The 25,889-nt window shown below is 45.4% G+C and overlaps 1 protein-coding gene across 12 annotated transcripts in view; it reads right to left on the bottom strand.

Moving 5' to 3' along the window:
• Window positions 1-10,093: 10,093 nt before the first annotated feature.
• Window positions 10,094-25,889, bottom strand: part of ACACA (acetyl-CoA carboxylase alpha) — a 280,433-nt gene continuing 264,637 nt past the window's right edge. For all 12 annotated transcript variants that reach the window (XM_035026634.1, XM_035026635.1, XM_035026633.1 and 9 more), the window contains 4 exons: window positions 22,870-23,024; window positions 22,016-22,186; window positions 14,714-14,850; window positions 10,094-13,018 (listed from right to left, as the gene is read on the bottom strand). In XM_035026634.1, the coding sequence (XP_034882525.1) occupies window positions 12,895-13,018; window positions 14,714-14,850; window positions 22,016-22,186; window positions 22,870-23,024 (587 nt within the window). In that variant the 3' untranslated portion in view covers window positions 10,094-12,894. The remainder of the gene's footprint in view (window positions 13,019-14,713; window positions 14,851-22,015; window positions 22,187-22,869; window positions 23,025-25,889) is intronic.

Genomic DNA, 25,889 nt, shown 5'->3' with positions numbered 1-25,889 from the left:
CTTGGGTGGCTCAGTCAGTTAAGCATCTGACTCTTGATCTCACCTCAGGTCTTGATCTCAGGATCGTAAGTTCAAGCCCCATGTTGGGCTCCACATCCAGCATGAAGCCTACTTAGAAAAAAAAATGTTATTTTTTTAAAGTAATCTCTACACCCAGTGTGAGGCTTGAACTCACAACCCTGAGATCAAGAGTCACATGCTGTACCGACTGGGCCAGCTAGGCAACACTCATATTTGTTTTAAGGATAGTTTTGCTGGATATAGGATTCTTGTTTGACAGGTTTTGGGTTTTTGGTTTTTTTTCCTTGTAACACTTTGAATATATCAGCCCACTGCGTTCTGGTTTCCATTGCTGTTATTTGTCATTTGGTTTTTGTTTTGTTGTTCCTCTATATGTGATGAGTTCTCCTAGCTCCTTTCAAGATTTTCTCTTTGTATTTCAACAGGTTGGCTATAATGTATCTAGGTATAGCTCTCTTTGATCTGAGCTTCTTAGATCTACAGATTGTTGTGCATCATATTTGGGGAGTTTTTAGCCATTATATCTTCAAATATTTTTTTCTGCCCCTTTTCCTCTCTTCTGTTTCTGGCATTCTCAACACACATAAATTGGCATACCTGATGTTGCATGGGTCTCTGAGGCTCTGTTCTTCACATTGGATGATTTCTATTGCTCTATCTTCAAGTTTACAGATTATTTCTTCTGCCTTCTTGAATCTACTGTTTAGTCCCACTAGTTAATTTTTCATCTGTTATTGTACTTTTCAACTCCAGATTTTTAAAAATTGTGGTAAATATAACATAACATAAACTTTACCATTTTAACAGTTTTTAAGTGTAGAGTTCAGTGGCATTAAGTATATTCACATTGTTATGCAGCCATCCCCACTATCCATCTCCAGAACTTTTTCATTATCCCTAACTGAAATCCTGTACCCCTAAAATGGTAACTCCCCATTTTCTCCTCCCTTCAGCATCTGGTAAGCACTTTTCGACTTTGTCTCTGTGAATTTGACAATTCTAGATACCCCATATAAGTGGAATCATACAATATTTCCTGTTTTGTGTTTGGAGTAATGTGTCCTTTAGCATAAATGTCTTCAAGGCTTATCACTATTATAGCATATATCAGAATTTTATTCAAAATTTACTTTAAAAATTTCTATAATAGCTGAAGTCTTTATCTGTTAAGTTTAACATCTGGACCTACACAGAAACAGTTTCTATTGTCTATTTTTTTTTTTTCTTCTGAGCTGAGGATGGGTTATGCTTTCCTGTTTCTTTGAATGTCTCATAATTTTTTGTACGTTTTTTATAATATAGCAACTATGGATTCTGACTTTCTCCCCAAAGGTTTTTGGGTTTTTTTTAATAACTTGACTAGACTAAATCTGTGGATTCTGTTTCCCCTATGGTATGCAGAAGCTAAAGTCTCTGCTCAGTTTTTCTTTTAGAAAATTATTGTTTTGGTGCACCTGGATGGCTCAGTTGGTTAAGTGTCTGCCTTCAGCTCAAGTCATAATCCCAGGGTCCTAGGATCCAGCCCTGCAGCTGGCTCTCTGCTCAGCAGGGAGCCCGCTTCTCCCTCTCTCTCTGCCTGCCACTTAGCCTGCTTGTGTGCTCTCTCTTTCTGTCAAATAAATAAAATCTCTTAAAAATATATAAAAATGCTTGTTTTGGGGGAGCCTAGGTGACTCAGTTGGTTAAGCGTCTGACTTTAGCTCAGGTCATGATCTCAGGGTCCTGGGATCAAACCCCACATTGAGCTCCCCACTCAGTGGGGAGTCTGTTTGTCCTCCCTCTGTCCCTCCCCCTGCTTGTGCTTTGTCTCTCCCTCAAATAAATAAAATCTTTTCTTAAAAAAATTCTTGTTTTTATTTTTAAAAATTTATTTTAAAGTAATTTTTATACTCAATGTGAGGCTTGATAAAGTTGTATGCCCTCTGACTGAGCCGGCCAGGTGCCCCACTCATTCTTATTTTTAAGCCTAGCTTCATAGGTATCACCATTGTGACTAATGGTCAGCCAGTCACCTAATGGTCAGCCAAAGGTTTGGGCAGATGTTGTGCTCAAAGACCTTGTGCCACTAAGGCTTCCACCTTCTGTTAATTGTCTGTGTGTGCATGCGTGTGTGTGTGTTGGGGAGCATGGTATTAGTAGCTGGGGCCACTATTAAACCCCCACATTAAAAATTTAGGCAGTTTTTTAGTCTGCTCTGGCTTTTGCCTTCTGATGGGCCCTCTTGCATCTCCTCTAGACATGTGTATAAGTTCACAGCCAGTTAGTGATGTGGGGATAGATTGGGCCGTCTGGTCTTTCCTTCAGGGAGAGCTTATAAGGCCCCCTAGGACTGTCTTATTTCTCATATCTGTTAAATTTTTGGCTAGGCTGCTGGTCTGTTGTTTCCCACTGAGATTAATACTGTTACTGACAACACCACTGGATATGGAATATTTTTACCCAGACTTTAGCTTCATCCATGATTCATCCATTAGAATCCTTCTAGATATAGAAGAGATCTTAGGGATTTTTTCATTCAGTCTCTCCTTATGCACTCTAGGGAAACCAAGACTCCAGAAGGCCCTTGGGCTGCTCAAGACCCCACTGTAAGCACACCCAGACTTAGAGCTCAGCCTTTTCTGTCTTAGTCCATTGGGCTGCTATAACAAAATACCACAAACTGGATAGCTTATAAACAACAGAAATTTATTTTATTTTAAAGGTTTTATTTATTTTTTTGAGAGACAAAGCAGGCGGGGGGGGGGGAAGCAGAGGGAATGAGACAGCAGACTCCCCACTGAGCACAGAGCCCAATGCGGGGCTTCATCCCACGACCCTGAGATCATGACCTGAGCTAAAATCAAGAGTCAGTCACTCAATTGACTGAGCCACCCAGGCGCCCCAAAAGAAATTTATTTCTAACAGTTCTGGAGGCTGGAAGTCCAAAATTAGGGTGCCACATGGTTGGATGAGGGCTCTCTTCTAGGTCACAGACTTCTTGTTATATCCTCCCATGGCCGAAGGGAGAAGGGATCTCTCTGGATCCTCTTTTATAAGGCACTGAGCCTATTCAGGAGGACTCTGTTCTCATGACTTAAGTACCTCCCAAAGGCCCCAGCTACTAATACCATCACCTATGGGAGTTGGGATTTCAACATAAATTGGGGGGGGGATAAATATTCAGACCATAGCATTCTGTCTCTAGCTCTCAACATTCACGTCCTTATTACATGTAAAATAGCCTTTCCATCCCAACAACCCCAAAAGCCTTAACTCATTCCAGCATCAACTTAAAAGGCTAAAAGTCAAAGTCTCCTCTAAATAGCATTCAAGTCAGATATGTGTGAGACTCAAGGTATGATTCATCCTGAGGTAAATTCCCTTTCAGCTATGAACCTGTGAAATCAAACAAATTATGTACTTCCAAAATACAATGGTAGGAAGGCACAGGGTAGACATTACCACTCCAAAAGAAATAGAGAGAGGGACACCTGGGTGGCTCAGTTGGTTAAGTATCTGCGTTGGGCTCAGGTCATGATCCCAGGGTCCTGGGATCGAGTCCTGCTTCGGACTCCCTGCTCAGTGGGGAGCCTATTTCTCCCTCTGTCTGCTGCCCCCCTGCTTGTGCTCTCTCTCTCTGACAAATAAATAAACAAAATCTTAAAAAAAAATAGAGAAGGAAGGGGTGACAGGTCCCAACCCAGTTCAAAACCCAACAAGGCAAATATTAAATCTTAAGGCTGAGAACCATCTTTAACTTGATGCTCTGCTACCACCTTCCAGGTAGGATATTTAAAGTGTATATTGTGGTGATTTGCTACACAGGTTACATTGTGAAGGATTCCTTCCATTTAGTCATTTAACACATCCATCACCTCACTATTGTTTTTGTGTGTGTGTGAGAACACAATTTCTACTGTCGAAACACATTTCCATTACACCATACAGTGTTATCAACCGTAGTCACCATTTTGTACACTAGACAAGTAGAGGTCTTGTCTTTCAGACACACTGGACCCCCTGGGGTATACCTGCCCCATGGCTTTGCTGGACATAGTCCACACAGCAGCTCTCCTGGGCTAGAATAAAATGTCAGCAGCACTACTGTGGAGTCTTCAGGAGGGGCCCCACTCCCACGGCTCTGCTGGGCAAGAGTCTGGTGCCCACAGATTTGGGTGGGGCTCAATATCTGGCCTATTAAAACCCAGGCAATGTGGTCCCTCCCCCACCCCAAACCTGCCTTTTGAAACTGAGGCAGCTCTGATGATCTCTGAATTGCCTTTAGGATCCTTCTTCTTTTTTTTTTTTTTTTAAGTAGACTATATGCCTGGTGTGGGGCTCAAATTCATGACCCTTAGATCAAGAGTCACATGCTCTACCAACTGAGGCAGGCACCCCAATCTTCTTCTCTTGTCTTAAAGAAAAGAGCATGTTAGAAGTTGAGTAGTTCTGTGATCCTATCCTGTAAAGTTTAAGAAGTACAACAATCTGGGGGGCGCCTGGGTGGCTCAGTCCTTGGGCATCTGCCTTCGGCTCAGGTCATGATCCCAGGGTCCTGGGATTGAGCCCCCCATTGGGCTCCCTGCTCCGCAGAGAGCTTGTTTCTCCCTCCCCCACTCCCCCTGTTGTGTTCCCTCTCTTGCTGTCTCTGTCAAATGAATAAATAAAACCTTAAAAAAAAAAAGTACAACAATCTTCCTTCTTTCCTTCCAGTCTCTTCCCTGAAGTCCATGCTTCATACCTACGCTACTCTCCATATCAAAGGGTCACTTGGCCACACCCTTGTGTTTTCTTCAGAACATCCTTCCACATTTTTTCCAATAGGGATAGATGGAGCATTTTTCAAACCTTATGTTTCTGCTTCCCTTTTCACAATTCTGTCTTTAAGTCCCTTCTCTCTTCTCATATTTTACTAGAAAAACTCAAGAGAAGCCAAGCTGCACCTTCAATACTTTGCTTAGAAACAGCTTCAAACAAATACCCAATTTTATTGCTCACAAGTTATACCTTCCACAAAACACTGGAACATGAACACAATTCAGCCAAGTTCTTTGCCACTTTTTAACAAGGATCACCTTTCCTCGAGTTTCCCATAATACGTTCCTCATTTCTGTTGGAAACCCCATCAGAATGACCTTTAGCATCCATATTTCTATCAACATTGTTTGCCATCACTTCTGATTCTCTAAGCAGATGGAGGCTTTCTCTACAGCTCTCTTCCTCTTCTGAGCTCTCACCCAAATCACATTTAAAGGTCTGTTCAGGGCATGTAGGCTTTTTCTCTGAACCTCCAAACTCTTCCAAAGCCACCTGTACATTTTTAGATTTGTTACAGCTCCTCGCTCCTGGTATCATTTTTTAAAAAATTTAGCTTTATTGAGGCATAACTGACATACAAAATTGTAGGATATTTAAAGTATATATTGTGGTGATTTGCTACACAGGTTACATTGTGAAGGATTCCTTCCATTTAGTCATTTAACACATCCATCACCTCACTATTGTTTTTGTGTGTGTGTGAGAACACAATTTCTACTGTCGAAACACATTTCCATTACACCATACAGTGTTATCAACCATAGTCACCATTTTGTACACTAGATCCTCAGACCTCATTCATCTTATAGCTGAAAGTTTGTACTCTTTCCCCAACCTCTCCCTTCCCTGCCCCCCACCCCAGCCTCTGGCAATCACTTTTTCCCCTCTATTTGTATGAGTTTGAGGATTATTATTATTATTATTATTTTTTAGATTCCACATCCAAGTGATACCATATAGTATTTGTCTTTCTCTGGCTTATTTCATATAGCATCATGTCCTTAAAGTCCATCTGTGTTGTCACAAATGTCAGGATTCCCTTCTTTCTCACAGCTGAATAATATTCCATTATATATGTGTGTATCTCACATCTTCATTATCCATTCACCTGCTGATGGACACTTAGCTTGTTTCCATATGGTGGCTATTGTGAATAATTCTGTAATGTGGGAGTACAGATATCTCATCAACATTGTTTTCATTTCCTTTGGCTATATACCTGGAAGTGGGATTGCTGGATCACATGGTAGTTCTATTTTTAAATTTTTAAGGAAACTGCATGCTGTTTTCCATAGTGGCTGCACCAATTTACATTCCCACCAATAGTGCACAAGTGTTCCTTTTTTTCACATTCTCCCCAGCACTTGTTATCTCTTGTCTTTGATGTTAGCCATTCTGACTGGTGTGAGGTGATATCTCATTGTGGTTTTGATTTGCATTTCCCTGATGATGAATGATGAACACATTTTCATGTACTTGTTGGCCATTTGTTGGTCATCTTTGGAAAAATGTTCAGTTCCTCTTTTTTTAAATCAGATTATTTATTTTGCTAGTGAGTTATGAGTTCTTTATATATTTAGGATATTAACCCTTTATCAGATGATTTGCAAATATTTTCTCCCATAGGTTGCCTTTTCATTCATTCTGTTGATGGTTTCCTTTGCTGTGCAGAAGCATGTTAATTTGATGTAGTCCCACTTGTTTATTTTTGCTTCTGTTGCCTTTGCTTTTGGTGTAAAATTCGAAGTACAACAAGACTGATGTCAAGGAACTTAGCCCCTGTGTTTTCTTCTAGGAGTTTATGGTTTCAGGTTTTACACTCAAGTTTCTGATCCATTTTGAGTTGATTTTTTTGTATGGTATAAGGGTCTGGTTTAACTCTTTTGCATGTGGCTGTCCAGTTTTCCCAACACCATTTATTGAAGAGACTATCATTTCACCCTTGTATATTCTGGGCTCCTTTGTTGTAAACTAATTGGCCTTGTATGCCTGGGGTTATTTCTGGGCTCTATTCTGTCCTATTGATCTATGTCTGTTTTTATGCCAATACCATAATGTTTTGATGACTGTAACTTTGTAATATAGTTTGAAATTAGGAAGTATGATGCCTCTAGCTTCATCTTTTTCAATATTACTTTGGCTATTTGGGGTCTTTTGTGGTTCCATGCAAATTTTAGAATTATTTGTTCTAGTTCTATGAAAAATGTCATTTTGGTAGAGTATTTTGATGGGGATTGCACTGAATCCATAGATTGCTTTGGGAGTATGGATATTTTAACAATACTGATTCTTCTAGTCGATGAACATAGAGTATCTTTTCATTTATTTGTGTCTTCTTAATTTCTTTCATCAGTGTCTGTCTTACAGTTTTCAGTGTATGGATCTTTCATCTCCTTGGTAAAATTGGTTCCTAGGTATTTTTTTTTTATTCACTCACAAATGGGATTTTCTTAACTTCTCTAATAGTTTGTTATTAGTGTATAGAAATGCAACTGATTTTTGTATATTGATTTTTGTATCCTACAACTTTACTGAACTCATTCTAGCAATTTCTTGGTTGAATCTTTATATATTTACACATAATTTTAGCTTTGACATGATATATATGTCATCTGCAAATAGAGTTTTACTTCTTCCTTTCCAGTTTACTTTCTTTCCAATTTAGATGCATTTTCTTTTTTGCCTCACTGCTCTGGCTAGGACTTCCAGTACTATGTTGAATAGAAGTGGCAAGAATGGGCATCCTTATCTTTTTTTCTGATCTTGGATCTTAGAAGAAAAGCTTTCAGCTTTACATTTTGAGTTTGGTGTTAGCTGTGGGCTTGTCCTACATGTCCTTTATTATGTTGAGGTCCGTTTCCCTCTATATCCAGCTGCTCCCACATTTTTAGGTTTGTTACAGCAGCACCCTTATGGTCCAGTTTTTTTTTTAGTCCATTTGGACTGCCACAACAAAATGGAAGTCTGAGATTAGAATGCCAGCATGGTCAGGTGAGGGCTCTCTCCTGGGGCCCCTGACTTCATGTTGTATCCTCACATGATGAAAAAGGGAAGGGATTGGTCTGGATCCTCTTTAAGGCACTAATCCTATTCATGAAGGATTCATCCTTATGACTTAAGCACCACCCAAAAGCCCCACCTTCTAATATATCACTGGTGGGGGCTAGGATTTCAACACATCAATTTTGGGGGACAGAGCATAGCAGTCCTCATTGACATTTTGCATTGTGTCCATGGAACTAGTGTCTGGTGACAGTCCCTAGATTTCTGCTCAGGTAAGGCGGATGGTTCTCTGAAAGCTTTATGAGACTCCAGAGTGATGACAGATCCCATATCCTGTGAGCACGAGGAAGGGGTAGAGCATAGAGAACCCTAACATATATTGAGAATTTGCTACTAATGTCCATCGCTTGATTTGTGTTAACTAACTTAAGGTAATTTTTCAAAAAGCCCCTTTGAGTTCTTTATTATCCGTATTTCACAGATTAAGGAGGCAGGAACTTTCCAAAGAACAGGAATGAAGGACCAGATATTTGAACCCAGTTCAGGCTTATTCCAAAGTCTATGCTCGTTTAAGTGGCTCTGAAAATACCCACCTGTGTTCGCATGGACAAGAGTGTTCTGTTAGCTTTTTCCCAAGTTAGGGTCTGGATGTCCTTAGTCCTTTCTGTCCTCACCCCCAATCCTTCTTGCTCACTCCGACCAGTTGTAGATAAGAATGTTTGGGATTAGGCCCATCATTCAGCCATCTCTGAGCTCCAGTCTATTTCCTCCATAAGGTGCCCAATGGGCAGAGCCCACTGGCTGGTTCCAGGTCCTCTCAGAGCTGAGACACAATTATCCTCTCCCGACCCACCCCCCTTGCCCCCTGCAACCTCAGGGAATCTTGTTTTTGATTTTGCCTACTCAAACACTGCATTTATGAAGATGTCCTGTTCCCATTATTTATCATCATGAACTGGAACTTCTGGCCAGCACTACTTGGGTTGGCAAAACTATCATCAGAAAGACAGTGGCATGGTGAGCCTTAGCTGCCTGCCTGAGGCACACACAGGATTTCTGGAGTATTGAAAATAGCTGACAGTTGCTTATTATCTCTAGGCCTCCTGGGGTGGCCTGGGCTGACTATCCTAGGTGACCCCAACTCACTGACACACACATGGAGCTGGGCTTGAAGCTGGATTTCTTGGCACACACCCCGGTGGTCTTTTCCCTCAGGCTGCTTTCTAAACTTTTGTACCCAGTCTTCCCATGCCCCCAAACCACCAAAGGTTTCCCACTCTCTCCAGGATGTATCTTCTTCCTGGGCCTATCACTTAAAAGGATCCATGATCCGTTACCTGCTTGCTTTTTTCCAGATTTCATCGTCCATCCCACCCCACAGCACTTTTTGTGTTCTCTCCAAAGTTCCTAGTGTCCCTTGAGAACTTTGCAAATGTCAGTGCTCTGACTTGAGACACCTTGCCTTCCTTTCCTATCTGGAAATTGCTCTTTGCCAGGAGGCTTTGGCCCTTAATTGTCTGCACCACTCACGTGGCCCTTACCACTTTCTGCCTCACTGTATGGATCAGGTGGGCTCAGCGTTTGGCCTTGCAGTTCTCAGCCAAGGAGCCAGCATTTGAGTTCACCTCCCAGCCCAGTTCCTCTCTAGGCTTCTCGCCAAGACTTGCACATTGGAAGGAGCACAGAAGGGGTCCTCCCTGTGATGGTAATTAGGCACTTGTATTCATCACCGTGTCCTTGTTTTTCAGTTGGGGAAATGTCGGTGGGCCTGGGACTAGATCTCGGAATCCCTGCTGTTCTAGCTTTTCTTATTATCCCGGTAATACTAGTGAAGGTTTTAAGTTTTCTTTTATTAAAAAGACCAATGAAAGAAATATCACTCCCCAACAGAAGAAAGCACTGTATGTGTAAGGAAAGTTCCCGGAGGCAGGAGCAGAATCTTTTCCCATTCGTCTTGCTGACCTTCCCCAGCACCACCACCAGGTGTGGGCTGAGAGCAGGGACAGCTTTAAGTAAGTTCACATTTTGGGGTCTGCTTCTCATCTGCCTGCTTAGGGAGGAGGGAAGAAGGTCCAAGGCCTCTATGCCGAACAGGACTCCCTGCCCATGGAGTGCGGCAGCTGGTGGCAAAGAGTAGTAATTTTCCCTCACATCTCCCTTCTTATTACTCTTTCTAAGAATATCTACCTTAAGGTGATTCAAGTGGATATATATTTACAATATATTGTATAGACATATAAAATAAATATATATAAAAACATTTAAAACAAAACATTTTATTTTAGGGAAAAAAAACACCCTCTGCTTTGCTAAACATCCCAGAGACAGACACACAGCATACCAAGCTTAATTATCAGCAAAGGCCGGTGCTTCCCTTCCCTATTGTCTTGTGGCTTCTACCTTTCTTTGCAAATGTTTAGGGATTGGTGTTTGCTCTTTGCTTCAACCACATGGATTTACAGAGAGAAACTGAGGCAGAGGGTTGAAGGCACACAAGCATGAGATTCCTGCCCCTAGTGCCTTTTTGTGCCCAAACAAAATCCACTAAGCAGCTAAATTAAGAGAATCCATAACCTTTCCATAAAGCTGGCCTGAGGTGAGCTCTGAAAATGGTTCACTATTCATTTGACCCAGAAAATCTCACAAAATCATGCAAACCAAGAGGTTCCTTTTAAGAACACCCCTGAAACTGCCCAGGCCATCAAGGGTATGTGTTATCTGAAAAACCCCCAAGTCTCTGAACGATGTCACTTTGCAGAAGCAATGCATGCATGCTGTTCTGTCCCTGTAACGGACAGAGGCTCACCCTACCTCTGCTGAAAGCCCCCTGCTCAGTGGAACACGAATGAGGTAGCTGGGCACGGGTTGAAATGACAAACAGTGACTCTTCTACAAATGTGGAGGTTTATTTCAACAAATACATTTGACTGATGCTCCTTGCTCATCAGGGTATGTGTCCATCGAATTCTCAATGAGACAAGTGAAGGCTGCTTTGTGAACGAAGTGAATATGGCAATCTCTGCTCAAGCAAGTCTTGGTCAATACATCATTTATACTCCTCCTAGCTCAGTAACCTTGCGTATGTAATGGGCTGGGGGAATATCAGATTGCTCATGTTCTATGGCTCTTCCTGGCTTCTCTGTATGAAAAATCCCTGTCCGGGGGAAGACCTGCAGTGAAGCGCTCTGGGGGTTGGGGGGAGTAGGCCGAACAGACTTCTCGAGAGGAACCGTATTCACTTAGTGTGTCATAATCTGGCGAAGGGGGAGAGGTGAAACAAGTGTGACCCGCCCTGCCTCTGAAGAAATACCAGGGCGAGCAGAGGGGTTTGTACCACCTACAGGTATGTGGACTTTTACTAATTACGGAAAAGAATCACCTGGTCCAAGACGAATCCAATTTTTACTTAAGCCGATACCAATGGTAGTGGATGCTTCTTTCTGGACTGAACATTGTTCCCCACCTCTTCCTGCCCTCTTTGATGGTGCTGAATGCCCGCACCTTGCACCAGGGCAGCATGGCCGAGGCTCCGAGCTCCAGCGGGCGGTCAGTGATGCATCCAGCTACATGGTGCCCGTGTGCACACACGGTTCCCAAAGAAGGGAGGCGGGGCTCATTCTTGTGTGCGTACTCTAGCGTTAAGGCTCAAAACTGTAGCTTGTACAAAAGTATTCATACCACTGCACTAAAATGTCTTAGTGATTTATTTCCCCCTTGGTCATCAGGGACAAATGCAATTAGCTGCACCGTAATAACTAGATGCTATACCAGCCCTGATCACCTGCCACTCTTGCTTTAGGAACACCAATGGGGGAATCCGTAAACTCTTTCCTTCTTGAATAAATGGGTTGTTGAAAATAAACTATCTCCACCACTGGTGAGGAGGCCCCTGCTGCCGGCCAGGGAGGGACCAGTGAGCCTGGAAGACAGAGCACCACGATGGAGTTGTAGATAATCTTAAGGTCATGTGGATTCTCTGTTCCCTGGAAGCCTGCTCACACCGGGGAAGGCCAGTTCCCGGTGCTGACAGCAGAGACTTCACCAGGGTCCTTTCAACAGCTGTGGGGAGACCAGCTGTACCTGCTGCTTGTGGACACTCCAGGAGGAGATGAGACCCAGAGGGAGTAGGAGAGTTGCCCTGGAAATAGAGCTGAGAGACTCCGTAGGCACTAGTAACCTTTTATAACTATCAAAGCTCCAGGCTTAATAGTAAGTCCTAAAAGAGAGAGACTATCCGGCCCCCCTCCCTGTGGCATGAGTAACTACTTGCCATCAGCGCCAGAAGGGGCCATTCCCCCAGGCTCCTTTTTGGCCCCTGCTCAGGCTACTGCACTGCCTATGTGGCTCCCAGCAGGTGCACCAGCTGGGTGAGCAGGGACACGTAAGGTAGTAGTGGGTCAACCATCCTTCCATTTGTTCTAAGAGAATCAAACCCACAGTTTAGGCCCCTAAATCACCAGCATTGACTTGGTCTGCTTCTTGGATCATGGTTTTGCCCTCATCTTTGAGTTCCCACGGAGCTTGCAGATTTCACACTCCATGAAGAAGAAACAGGTCCCTTGGTGTGATTAAATTGGGAACTCTCCTGTACCTAGTGCGTACCAGGTTGAAGGTGGAGGTAAAAAAAACAACGGACTTGAGGCTTCCTCCTCGCCCGAGCCCTCCTCTGCTGCCTGTGGCTGCAGGCTCATGGGGCCAGGGGTGAGGGAGGGCTGCTGACTGCCTGGAAACACCTCCCATTTCCCTGCACTGGGACCAAGGAGCTGTCAGGCCAGCAGCGGCCCTGCTTTTGTGTAGTGAGACCTCATGGTACAGCTTGTACCCTTCATTGCCTTCTCAGGTCCTGGCAGGGACAGAGGGCTGTAGTCACAGACAAGGTAATAAATACTGAATGGGATGGGTGTGACCGCTGGGGGCTCTGTGACCCTATATCCCAGTATGTCATGCATAACCTGAAAACGTTCAAGGGGAAGCAAAATGCCACTTGGATTCCAGGGCTGGGTCTCTGGTGCCTTCGGCGGTAAGAGGCAGCTTTTCTCCAGAGGCAGGGCGGGGACGGGCAGGAAGCTCTTCCTACGTTGAAGGGGAGTCCATCGTGGAGAGGATCCGCACGACCTCTGCTCGCTGTGTGGGTGAGATGTGCTGAGTCATGTGGACGATGGAGTCCATGGCAACCTCGGGATTGGCCTGTACCAAGCTGAAGAGGAAGATGGGGGACAGTGAAGAAGAGAGAGGGAGCAGCGTCTAGATGAGGGAAGCTTAAGAGCCGTCTGATAACATGCTGACAGAACCCACTGCACACACTTTGGCCACCACCTCACCTCATCTGTTCTCCTACATGAAAAAAGTCCCCAGCAGCAAGGCAAGTACAAGATGGACCTGACACGTTTTGCTATGTCAGAAAGTAAGGAATTACTTAAAAACCAAACACCCCAACAAAAGCAATGGGGGGCATGTCACAAAGAAAGTGGAACCCACACAAAGGTGCTTCCACTGGCTAAATCTGGGACATTTTGGGCATTCAAGTGAAATAATGAACTGCAAATTATTAAAAAAATAGAAATTCATGATCGATGTAGACTAATGAATACATACATGACTAGAGGAAGAGAGACGACTTTTTGCTTACAGGAGAACTGGAATGGGTACGGTGGAGGACACAGAGTTGGGAAGTTATCCTTTTGCAACCTTGCTGTAAAGACTGGATCAGACAAGAGCCTTCCATGGATGCTAGATCTAGGTGGAAATCCTGCTGAAGAACAGGATATCTGCATGGCCTTCAAGTGTCTCCTCACAGACTGATTGCTTATTAGGTGCAATGGGGGATATCAGTAATTATGCAGTGGAGAAACTGAGTAGCATCTTGACCAGGTGATTCTAACATCAGGAGGGGCAGATGACATGTCTCCAGAGGTGGTGCCCTGTGAAGGCCCCTTCATGTATATAATATTCATGTATATGGAGAATGTATAACCTGAATCTAATCATGAGAAAACATCAGACAAAATCAAAACGAGCAATGTTTTACAAATGGTGGATTAGATATAAGCTTCTATCAATGTTGGGGCGCCTGGGTGGCTCAGTCGGTTAAGTGTCTGACTCTTGACTTTGGCTCAGGTCATGAGATTGAGCCCCGCATTAGGCTCTGTGCTGAGCATCATCCTGCTTGGGATTCTCTCTCTCCTTTTCCCTCTGCCTCTCCTCTGCTCTCTCTCTCAAGAAAGAAACAAAACTTCTGTCAATGTTAAATGTACTAAAATTGATCCTACTGTGGTTATGTAAGAGAATATCCATATTAGCAAATACACACTTTAATATTTAGGATAAAGGGCCGTGATGGGCCATGATCTGTGTAACTTATCCTTAGTAGGTGTATGGGAACATGTATCTGTGGGAAAGCAAGCACACTCACAAGTGATAAAGCAAATGGGGTAAACTGTAAATAATGGGTCCATCTGAGTACAAATTTGTCTTCTGCACTGACATTTACAAATGTCCCCAGCCGTCCCCACCACTCATCCGATGGAGAATACTGAAAACTCTTGGCTGCAGGAGGGGAGGAGGTAGTTTCCCACGATGCTGCCATGGAATCAGCTTTTCTCACAGAATCATTCATCCAGTCAGAAGATCTGCACTTTGAGCTAATAGTTGGGCACAATGAACTAAGCCTTCATCTAGCGGAGATTACTAAGTGCCTTGGGACCAGGAGCTGAGAAAGAATTGTGTTTCAGGGTTCTATTTTTATTGGAGGGTCAACTACAGTGGTCTCAAACAGAAAAAAAACCCCACAAAGATTGTAAGGCACCACCTCACGATTTGTTCTTAAATCTTTGCTCCTTCCAAGGAAGCGAGCCCAATTTCTCCTACAGAAATCCCCCACTGTGGGTCTCACCTGCGGATCTGCTTGAGAACATAGTCTCTGCTGATATATTTGATGTTTTCCTCGATTACTGAGCGAACGCCATCTTCCTCGGTCAGCTGTTTCTCCAGCCACTCCACCAGATCCTTGTTATTGTCCCAAACGTAGGCCTGCAGACAGACAACTCTTGGTCAAACACCAGGGGCCAGGCCAGGCTGGACACCCCGATTGTTCATGATCTGTAAAGTTCACTCCAACAGCTTGCTCATTGTAAAATAGTTATTCACGATTCTCCACTATTGTTGGCATTGTAGTGGAAAGAAGCCTCAGGACAGGAGCTGTCCTCATTCTCTTTCCTTCTTTTGGGACAAGATGCCTCTTGGGCCCCTGGAGGCCTCAGTGCTCACACTGACTCAAGTCCTATCATTCTAGGGCTCTACCTATTCCACAAAGCCTGAGAGAATGTAATCAGCTGCTGGACTTGAGAGAAACGGTTAAAAGCCCAAATTGTTTAGTCAAGTGCTGATTGAGGGGCACCTGCCTGGCTCAGACAGTAGAGCGTGTGACTCTTGATCTCGTGGTTGTGAGTTCAAGACCCACATGGGTGTAGAGTTTACCTAAAAAATGAAAGTCCATGTCTGTTTAAAAAAAAAAAAATTAAGGGGTGCCCAGGTGGCTCAGTTGGTTGAGCATCCAACTCTTGATTTCTGCTCAGGTCATGATCTCAGGGTCGTGAGATCGAGCCTGGGGTCCAGCTCCATGCTCAGCGCAGAGCCTGCCTGAGATTCTCTCTCCCTCCCCCACCACCCGTTTATGTGTGCACTCTAAATAAATAAAATCTTAAAAAAAAAGAGATTAAAGGGCGCCTGGGTGGCTCAGTTGGTTAAGCAACTGCCTTCGGCTCAGGTCATGATCCTGGAGTCCCGGGATCGAGTCCCGCATCGGGCTCCCTGCTCGGCGGGGGGTCTGCTTGGTCCTCTGACCCTATCCCCTCTCATGTGTTCTCTCTCTCTCATTCTCTCTCTCTCAAATAAATAAATAAAATCTTAAAAAAAAAAAGATTAAAATGAAATGTGTCTTTTCTGAGGAAGTGAGCCACAATTCTTAAGCTGGCAGATGAGCTGCCCGCTTATGGGAGGCTCTTTCAACGAGGCATGGAGGGGGAGTCTTGCTGCTAGGGGAGAGCCGCTAGGTCAGAAACCTACCCCCCATTTTACTTTTTATGAGAATATTCCACAGGGGCAAGGCGTCTGTAACCCTGAAAGTCTCAACAAACCACCTTGTGCCTCCTTTTTTTCGAGATCATTTAGCTGAGTATTTCCTAGGTAGTTGACTACATAATAATTCAGGAGTGTGTTAGAAACCTAATAGCCTTCTCCTTGCTCTCTTCTCCTCTCATTTTCTTTACAAATCATTTAGGAATCGTTTTGATAATGGTTTCCGGAAAACCAAGTACCACCATTAGGGCTCATTCATATTTATGTCATTTTGTTTGGGTAATTAAACACAAAGCTCGTCATTTAAAGGTGCGCTATCCTTCTCTGTTATCACTAACGAAGTCAAAGTCAGAATGACAATGAGTTTGGTGCTATAATTTAATAGGTGGGTGCATCAGGGACTCTCGGAGGCTTTGAGGCTTGAGATGGGGCTCAGGAAACCTGTACACAAGCAAGGCACCAGAGCACGGTGGTCACTCCAGGACCCGCGAGGCACAGAGGGAGTGTCTTCTTCCCACCCTTCAAGGGCAGCATGCAGTTAGAAACTGAGCGCGGTGTGGTGTGGTTTTCTAACTTTCTATTTCATGCCTTCAAAAAGGATGGTTTCTTGCAGACTCTCACTTCCTCATCTCTAACTTCGCTGGTGAGTTAGCTGTGACTGCTTATTTATTAAGTCATGTGACTGACTTCCACATTTCTAAAAATTCTTATGGAGTCCTTCACAGTTGAAGGATTAAGGAGCCCAGGATTAAGGGTCAGCAGTGCACCCTTCCTAGTTCTTTTATGCAGAGTTCTCTTTCTGGCCCCCAACGTGCCCACTTTGTTTGGAATAGCGGCTACAAAGATCAACTCTCCTCGTCAGGGTGGGATGGCCAAGCTGGTGTCAGCCCGAGCCTTGGTCAGGACTCTGCTGCCATCTCTGGGGCAAGGGGCAGGGAAGCGTCTTGTTCTGAAGGAAAGGAGGTGCTACGTCAATCTCTCCTGACAAAGTGGGTGGGTGGTGCTGTTTTCCCCACGATGCAGTGGTCTCTCTGGCATCCCAGCCCTGTGCACCCCACACATAGGGACTGGATACCGGGACTCTTACCCACTGCCACCGAACTCAGACATGTCCATCTCTATCATTGGTAATTTATAGACTTCTCCATGGCTTGAGGACTTATGCACATGCCCTTACTTATGCAGATTTTGGGGGTTGGAAAAAACAAAACAGTGAATGCTTCTTGGGTTTCAGAATGGGAAAAAAAACAACAACTAGATTTACCCAAGAATCCCAAAGCCTTTAGTTTAGGAGAATATTTAATACTCTTATTAATCATTTTTAATCCATTTGCTTTTAATTAAGAAACAGCATGATGCTTTCCTATCAACATATGCCAGGGAGCAGATTAATTGTGGCTTAAGATAACTCTCCTTGATTGGTGTAATGTATTAGCTAACGAGATGCCTGCTTCTAACGATGCTTAGACACTATGCTGGAAAGCCAGCTACCCTCTAGAGAAAACTCTTCTGCCTTCCCCTCCGGTAGCCACAGAATATGCTAGGTGTTTAAATTAAACATTTAAAAAGTTCCGAGACAGGATTAAGGCAACACATTCCAAGTTTTGGAGTTGAGGCTCTCAAAAACGGCCCCATGTATGAAAGACTTGCTGTTCGCTCAAAATAGAACTGGATGACAACCACCAAGCCAAACCTCAGTAAAGTTTCCATCACAGCAGAATACACCAAGGCGAAGGGGTCGCAAATCCTAGTCAATAGCATTTGTAGCAAGAATAAACAAACATAAGCACCCAGAGTGCCACAGGGTTTTCTTAACGGGGCTGGGAGGGTTTAAGGTACTGCTGTGGCCTGAGATCACCGGGAAAGAGCAAGGCTCCCTTCCACAGAGTTGGGGGCTACGGTTCCTTGTCTGCCCCTCCTAGAACAAAGATGTAAGACTCATCATTCTAGCCATCCAGAAGGACAGGCCAACCCTATTCCCAGAAAGAAAGCCCTTATCATTTCCCTCCTTAAAATTATGAAAACATGGCTGATTATTCCCAGTGTTCCAGTGTGGATTTTAAAAGCAAGTGTGAAATGCTGGACTGTTAATCTCATGACAGGCCTGGGCTCGTAAGTCACCTGTCTCACACTCATCCCAATCAGAACATTTTAATACTAATAAAGTATTGATAATTAAACATCACAACACTAGGCCTTACAATAAATGTTCAGCGGATGCTTTATCTTTCTCTGCATCAGTGGATAAGTATCTCAGGCACTATGCAGTCTCACTAATTGTATGTAGTAATTAGTCTATCGCACAAAATCTAAATGACCTGTTTAGAAAGTTTCCTTTCTAAGTATTGGATAGCTGTTAAGTCCTCCTTATTCAATGTACAGGAGGACCAGAGAATGACCAGGGCACTGTCTGATGGATGTGAGTCCTAATTACCATGCCCTGTAAATAACTCATCTTGGGAGCTATCTGGAGACCCCTCCGGCAATGTGATTTTTTTCTGAGGCTTTGGAGTAAAATAGCAAACAGCCATGTGGGCTGGGGTGGCCTGTGGACCCCGTCTCCTCAGAGCTACTCCAGTCTCAGCCCCACCCAGGGCCCAAAACATGTTTTCTAGGTTCTGCCTTCCCTCCTCCTTCCCTGGCCTGAAATCAAAAGTTTGGTGCATGAGATTCGTCCAGGGGTAGCTTGAGGCTGGGCTTTGGGGACAGGGGAAATCATATAACCCTATCACTGGTGCTTTCTCCTCTGTCATCCTCACAGGGGCCTCCACTGACTGACCATCTCGTTTGGAAATCCAGAGTACAGTGAATGGGTGGTAAATGATCTGAATCATAAGAACGAATTTTGGCACCCTAGATTACGGGTAAGTTAGAGCAAACCACATCAAAGCACACGCACTGAGAATAGACTGTGCTCAAGACTCCTGCCATGATCACGAAGTCACACGTCTGTAGCTCTCAGTTTACCCTCTGACGTGTGCTGAGCTGAGAGAAGAGGAGCAAACGGGCATCTCGAGTGTCTACTGAGTGCCAGGCACTGTGCTTCATATCTTATTTATCATGTCATTTAAAACTCACCGAACCCTGTGAAAGAAACATCTTCTCTATTTTACACAGGAAGGGACGGAGGCTTAAATAAATACCATGTCCAAGCCGGCAGGGCTGGGATGCACCACATTCGTGAGATTCCGAAGACCACGTTCTGCTCATGGCCCCACACAGTTCCCATCTCAGTTTCTACTACTGGGGCTTGGGGGGAAAAATCAGTCTTTGAAATTCCACATACCTCAGACTGTGGATCTAAGAATCGAGACAGAGAACCTACCTGCACAACAGACACGCACTGTATTCCTATGACCCAATTTAAACTGAAATTCTTGGTACTGTTTTCAGGGAGCTGCAGTGATGCTTTGCTTCTCTCTGCAGCGAAGCCCTGAACCATAAACCTTACTATTTCCTACAGCAGGACTGTTCCAGTGGGTTCCCACAGAGTCCCGTGACTCCCGGGAACAGATTCCTCTATGGGAAACAAAAGAATTGCCCTGCTAAGTCACATAACATCGCAGTGTCTTCAAATTTTCTGTCCCTCAATCTCTTTCTTCAGGATGGAGATTAAAAAAAAAAAAAAAAAATTCTCTGGGACAAAAGAACACACAGCACGGCTCAGAGGTGCCGATCACTAAATGCCATTCCCTGCCATTCCACCAAAGAGGATCAGAGGGTCACTTCCTGATGCAAAGCCAAGGTCTAGACTTGGCTGGTGTTTGCACTTGAGACTCAGTGCACAATATTTATCACTGTTTGAAGAACCAGTGGGGGGCGGAGGGGTGACATTTTTAAGGTTTCAAGCCATTCCCCAATACAGAGCCGATTCTATGCCAGCCCTTCAGAGGCAGCACAGACCGCTTCTGACCTGTGCAACACTTCCTTCTCTCAAGGGCGCTAGAGATTTTATCAGCCACCCCACACTCAACTAGTCCTGCTGAGCCTGCAGAATATGGAAGGAGGTTTCAAAGCCACATCCTAGCATCCCTGCCCTTCCTTTCTCTCCTCAGCTGTCCTCCTGGACTAAAGAGCTCAAGAGAATGCGGTCTTTTGTAGACGGAGGGAGGGAAGGAACAGCTTAAATGCCTGGGTACAGTTGGCTCCCAGTGCCTCAGGCAGCCTCCTCCTGCCCTCTGGGGCCGGGGTTGTCTCCTGCACTCGATTTCCAGCTGGGTCTGTGTATAGACAGCCCACTGTTCCCTCCAGCTCTACGAGACAGCAAGGACCTGCTTCTCTAGACGCACCATCCCCTGGCTACAGGATGCTAAGGATCAACTGAAGGGCCTATCCACTCGCTTCATGCTCGGAGGGAAGCTATTCCTTCTCCTCATCCTTGTGCTTACTGAGGCCATGCACGTCCATTACTGACTAATGTGGTAGGAAGGCGGTGCGGGCCGCTCCTGGCCACGCACACACACTCCATTTACCTAGCCGGCCACTCTTAACTGGAGAACAACCTCTTATTTTACACTTGCGTGACTTTCAATGCCAACTTCCACTAGAAGCTGCCAGTAGCCACTGACAAAATTGTCTCACTCAATTATGATGCCACAGACTGACCTTAACCTGAACCAGATGTCGCATAAGGCTGCGCTTGCCTGCTGCACATCTGAAATATTTATCTAAAGAAGCTTTTCAGTCGTAAAGAAATGGGTAGGCTTAACACAGAGGTGAATCTTCGAAGCACCCAGATTCACTGGCTTTAACAATGACGGCAAATCCTGGGAGTTCCTTCCTGAGAACAGTCGACAGAGACGTCAAGAAACACTTTGCAGGAAGAGGCTCAAGGGCTTGCCCTCCTTCAGCATGCTAACCCAGGAGGCACCAAATGTTCTGATCAACTATAAGGAAAAGACATTTTCAGCATATACTATCGATATTCTGATAAAATGGATATATGACATATATGATTTACTTTTAACCCATAATAAACTACCAATAAAGGTCAATTTCTTTTTCTTAATAAAAGTAAATAGAGAAATAAAAGTTCCGACTCTTTCTTCCCATCCTCTTATGGACTGTCTTGTGCAGCCCACAATTCCAGGGGCAAATGCTGGTGTCTCGTCAACCTGGGCTCAGACCCAGCCCAGCCCAGCCCTGGGGCCAGAGCACCAGGGACACCATCTCAGTGGGGGCACTGGTCCAAGCCCTGTGTCCTCTCCATGAGATCATCCCAAGAAGATGCCGGATTCATGGTTCCCTGCAGGCAGGGTGGAAATTTCCTTCCAGTTCAGATCTGAAACCAGAAGCTCTTCAGTTGAAGCCCCAGCACCTCCTGCCCAGATAACCATCACCTCTGATTAGGCTTCTTGCTCCTGACCCCCTATCCAGCCTCCTGAGCGGTCTTCTGCGACACAAATCAGAACACATCACTCTGCTGCTTTAAATACCTCAGTGGCTCCCCACAGACCGCAGTCCAAACCCTCAGCACACCTTCCACGGCCCAGCACAATCCCAATCTCTTGGGATCTCTTGCCATCTTGAAATATCTGCAGTGCTTTGGATGCATGATACTCTTGCTATCAGGCCTTGAAACATGTCATTCCTTCTTCCTGGAACATTCCTCCTACCTTCCCCCTACTCCTCACCCCCATCCCAACCTTTTCTGCTGGTTCATTCCTACTTTGTTTTCAGGTCTGCTGAGACACCACTTCTGGAAGTCCTAACTCTCCTCCTCCTTCCTGCAGAGTGGCTCAGGTGCCCTTCTCTGTGCTCCATGATGTCCTGGGTGTGCTATGTTTGATATCAGCCACACTGTTGTACATGACCTCTTGGCCAATCCATCTCTCCCTCGAGATGGTGGGCTCGGTGTGGATAGGAAGAACATCTGCCTCTGTCGCTTTTGGGGCCTAATGCAATGTCTGGTACATAGTAAGTCTTCAAAAAGGTTTGCTGAAGGACAGAACGAGCAGCAAAAAATGTCCTAGGACCTCTATCATGACATGTCTGTATGGGGAGGAGACAGGGCTGAGGCCTGTGGGCTTCCCTTCCACTCCTGCCTTGAGAGGCCTGGGGATCCTCAGGTGGGGATAAGGAGCAGAGCACGAAGGCTCCTCTGAGGGCATCCACCTACCTTCACGGTCCCTTCCACTTCTACAAACCAGCGCCGTAACATGGCCTGGATCTGGCCGTCAGTCAGCTCTGGGTTGGCGTTGTGGATTTTCTTTTTGACCAGGTCCTCCAGCAGGAGACGCCGCAGCCTCCAATAGAAGAAAGTGCGGGCTGTCCTCCAGTCCAGGATGTCCTACGTACACACAGGAACACGCTCAGCCACCGCAGCCCCAAGCCCTGCGCAGTGCCCAGTCCAGAGGGAGCTCCACTGGCACAAAAACCCATCCTCTCTAGCAGGCCCCTCAGAGACTTAACAGCTGGCCAGCGCTCAGGCACCTGCCGCCGTCTCCCCAGGTGGGAGCTACAGCCCCCGGCCCAGGGCACTGCGCCCGGACATGGCCCCGTCAATGCGAGCCCCACCCGAGGCTGGGATGTTCTGGCAGGGCGGCTGTGAATCTCCAGGTAATGAGACAGTGCGGAACTGGTTTGGAGCCGAATGGCTCAAACAACTTGCACGCAGGTCAGATGTGAACTGGCTGCTGCTGGAACCCTGACACTGAATCCACAGCTTTAGGACCACCCGCGCATCTCTCCCCAGAGGAGCCATGTGAGACTCAGTTTCCCACCAGTAAAATGGAGCTTGCCTTCTGAGGGGTCCATGGCCATGTAAACCAGAAATCATTTTGGGCTGACAACGGATAAACAAAAAAAGGAAAAGTCTCTCCAAAAAAATTGAAAATGGTTTGATCTGCACAAGCTGTCTCAATCCAACCCTAACAGCTTCCTGCTGGTGAGTCTCTGTGCACGAGACATACGCTCGCTTGCCTGCTCGCAGGGCTCTGACAAGTCAGGGGAAGTGGCAACCGCTGTACTTACGTTAATAACACCCTTCTCCTGCATCCGGCCTGGTGTGTCGTGCAAGTCAGCAAACTGCACGGCTACCTGATGGTAAATGGGAATTAGGAACTCCTCCCGCTCCTTCAACTTGTTCTCCAGCTCCTTCCGCTCAGCTGGGCTTAGCTCTGGGGTGCCTGCAATTAAGTAAACCTGCCCGTCACACTCTGCGACGACCAGGAATCTCTCTGCACAGAAGCAGCCATAGTCATGGGAAGCTCAAAAACATCCCCCCACCCGACCCGCGCGCCTGTGGCCTGGCTCTCCATTGTCTTCACCACCTCTTTGCTGAGTAACAGAACTCTGTGAGATGCCAGACTGGTCCTTATCTTACCATGGGGAGCCCACATGTCCTCCTTTCCCTGTGGAGGTCACAACTGTAGAAGCAGCTATGGGAGTCCCCTTCCCCAAGTCCTTCTCTGAGCAGGTGCACACAACCGCCTGGGGGACTGTGTCTCTCACTGAGTCACAGCCAGGCGCCTCCTTCCCCAGGCAAGACACCAGGCCCGGGCCTGACTACTGTGAATGTGGGGCAGGGTGGGGAGCAGTCGCTACGCCTCCAGGCCCAGACCAGCAGCCCCTTCTCCCAAGTCCACACAAGTCACCCACTCAAGGACTCCTAAAGTTGCAAGCTGCTGTTACTCCACAGCTTCTAATCTCGGGTCTGAAAACTCTTAACCTGAAACCAGTAGAATGTACTCTAATTAGAGCCAGATCTGGGTGTCTTCTGCCAGCTCAACAGGTTAGATTAGCCAGCTTCCTAGTCTACAGCTGGGCTGCTACTGCCAGAGCCAACCCCTGACCAGAGAGAGAAAGACATTCTAGTTCTTGGGCTAAAAGTGAAGGAAGAAGGGAAAAGAGAAAGGCAGCCTACAAATCCCATTTGGATCACTAAGCTTCTAAGCACCCAGTACCCTCATTCAACAGATTCCTGCAAGAAATCTGGAATTCCTTGTAACAGGGAGGAGCCCCCTCCCCAGACACCCCCCACCCCGCCCCGACTCCTGCCTTCAGTCAGTAGCGTCCCAGTAGAGGTGCTGCTATGTTATGCTTTCCTTCCTAATTACTCTCAGAAGGGACTTGTAATCAATACTGAAAATTTAGCTGCCTGCCTAGTAAAGAGGAGTAAGTCTAGCTGAAGGAGCAATAGGTGACAGCCCCTGGTGTTGGGGACAACCTGAAGTGCTTTGTCACCAAAGCTGACAAATAAATACATGACCACAGGTGATGGGTTGCAGAAGAGAAAGGTCTATTTCAGGCATGTCTGTCTGGAAACAGGCCTTGCTTTTTATGCCACTATGAATCATATGCCATAAACAGCCTTGGGCTGCTGAGTGAGCCGTAAGTATTATAGATAAACACATGTTAATAGAACAGGGATGTAGCCACAGGACCCAGTTTCATTTTTATGAGGTTTTTCAGATGCCTACCTCCACCTCCTTTTTTTTAAGCCCATCACTACTTGAAAACCACGAGGAAGAGAGCTGCCGGCTATCTCCTCTTGGGCTCTCACACAGAGGGCAATCGTTGACCTATCACACTGGGGCCCTAACACTCAGCAGCCTTCTTTCCATGCCAAGCAGAGCAGGGCTATGGGATGAGATGAAGGCCCATCCAATTCTGGGGCGGCTCTGCCTAAAGAATCGATGGGAAGAGAGCCAACTGATTTCTTCTGAGGTGAGATTATCTCAGTTGTAACACCCTAGACAGGGAAGCAAACATTTTTCCTTCTCTAGTAAGAGGAACCCAGACTCCTTGGAGAAACAGTGGATGATTCCAGGGCTGGGGCAGGAAAAACAGAAGATGAGCCTGGAACATACGGTCATAAAAAGCAAGACCACACTCAAGTGATTGGGATGTGTTAAAAGGACATAGGAGCCGGGTTGAACGTGTTCCCACTGGCCAAATCTGGGACAGTCTGAGTATCAAATTTATCAAAAATAGGATGATATTAATTACCAGAATATTTATGGGATGAAATAACCTGTGAGTCCATCCTAATATAAATAATTAAATAGGGGAAGAGGGAAGGGAAAGTTCTCCCTTCCAGCAGAATAATAATTAATATATGTAGAAGGAATGATGGAATTAGAAAACCACCATTTTACCACTGTCACAGCAATTGATTCTGCCAAGAATTATCAACGGATACTAAAACTAGTGGGTGAGAGTTTGATGAGGAACAGAATATTTACATTGTCTCAAAGTATCCCCTCACAAATTACTATTAGCCAACAAAACCTTAAACAAGTAATCACAATTACCATCAAGAATAGGAAAAACTGACATATGCCTCCTGATATGATGTCCTGATCATAAATAACACTTCTGCAATATTCCTGCCAAAAATGCGTTATCTGAATTTAACCATGGGGAAATATAAACCAAACACAGATTGAGAAACATGCTACAAAAAAGGGGCCTGTGGTGCTTGGCTGGCTTGGTCAGTGAGCATGTGACTCGTGATCTCAGGGTCGTGAGTTCAAGCTCCATGTTGGGTGTGGAGATTACCACAACCAACTGGGTGGCTCAGTTGGTTAAGCATCTGCCTTCAGCTCAAGTCATGATCCCAGGGTTCTGGGATCGAGGACCACATCGGGCTCCCTGCTCAGCAGAGAGTCTGCTTCTCCCTCTCCCTGCCGCTCCCCCTGCTTGTGTTCTCTTTCTCTCTCACTGTCAAATAAATAAATAAGATCTTAAAAAAAGAAAATCTTACCCCACCCAAAAAAACGTGGTCTGTATTTAAAAAAAAAAAAAAAAGTCAAGATGATGACAGGCTAAATAACTGAAAACAGGCTGCAGTGTGTGGTCTAGGGTTAGATCTCAGATCTAAACCACAAAAAAAGAAAAAAGTCTATAAAGGACATTATTGGGACAACTGGTAAAATCTTGATATGAATCATGAATCAGAGAGTAGTATTGTATCAATGTTATAGTTCCTGATGTAGATAAGCGTCTTGGGTTACATAAGAGAAAGTCTGTGTCCTTAGAAACACACACTA

The sequence above is a fragment of the Mirounga leonina genome, unplaced genomic scaffold (genome assembly GCF_011800145.1).
Source record: "Mirounga leonina isolate KUSES-001 unplaced genomic scaffold, KU_Mleo_1.0 Mir_200, whole genome shotgun sequence".
Taxonomy (NCBI): Eukaryota; Metazoa; Chordata; class Mammalia; order Carnivora; family Phocidae; genus Mirounga; species Mirounga leonina.
The sequence above is the reverse complement of the archived record's forward strand: the minus strand, read 5'-3'. Positions and strand labels throughout refer to the sequence as shown.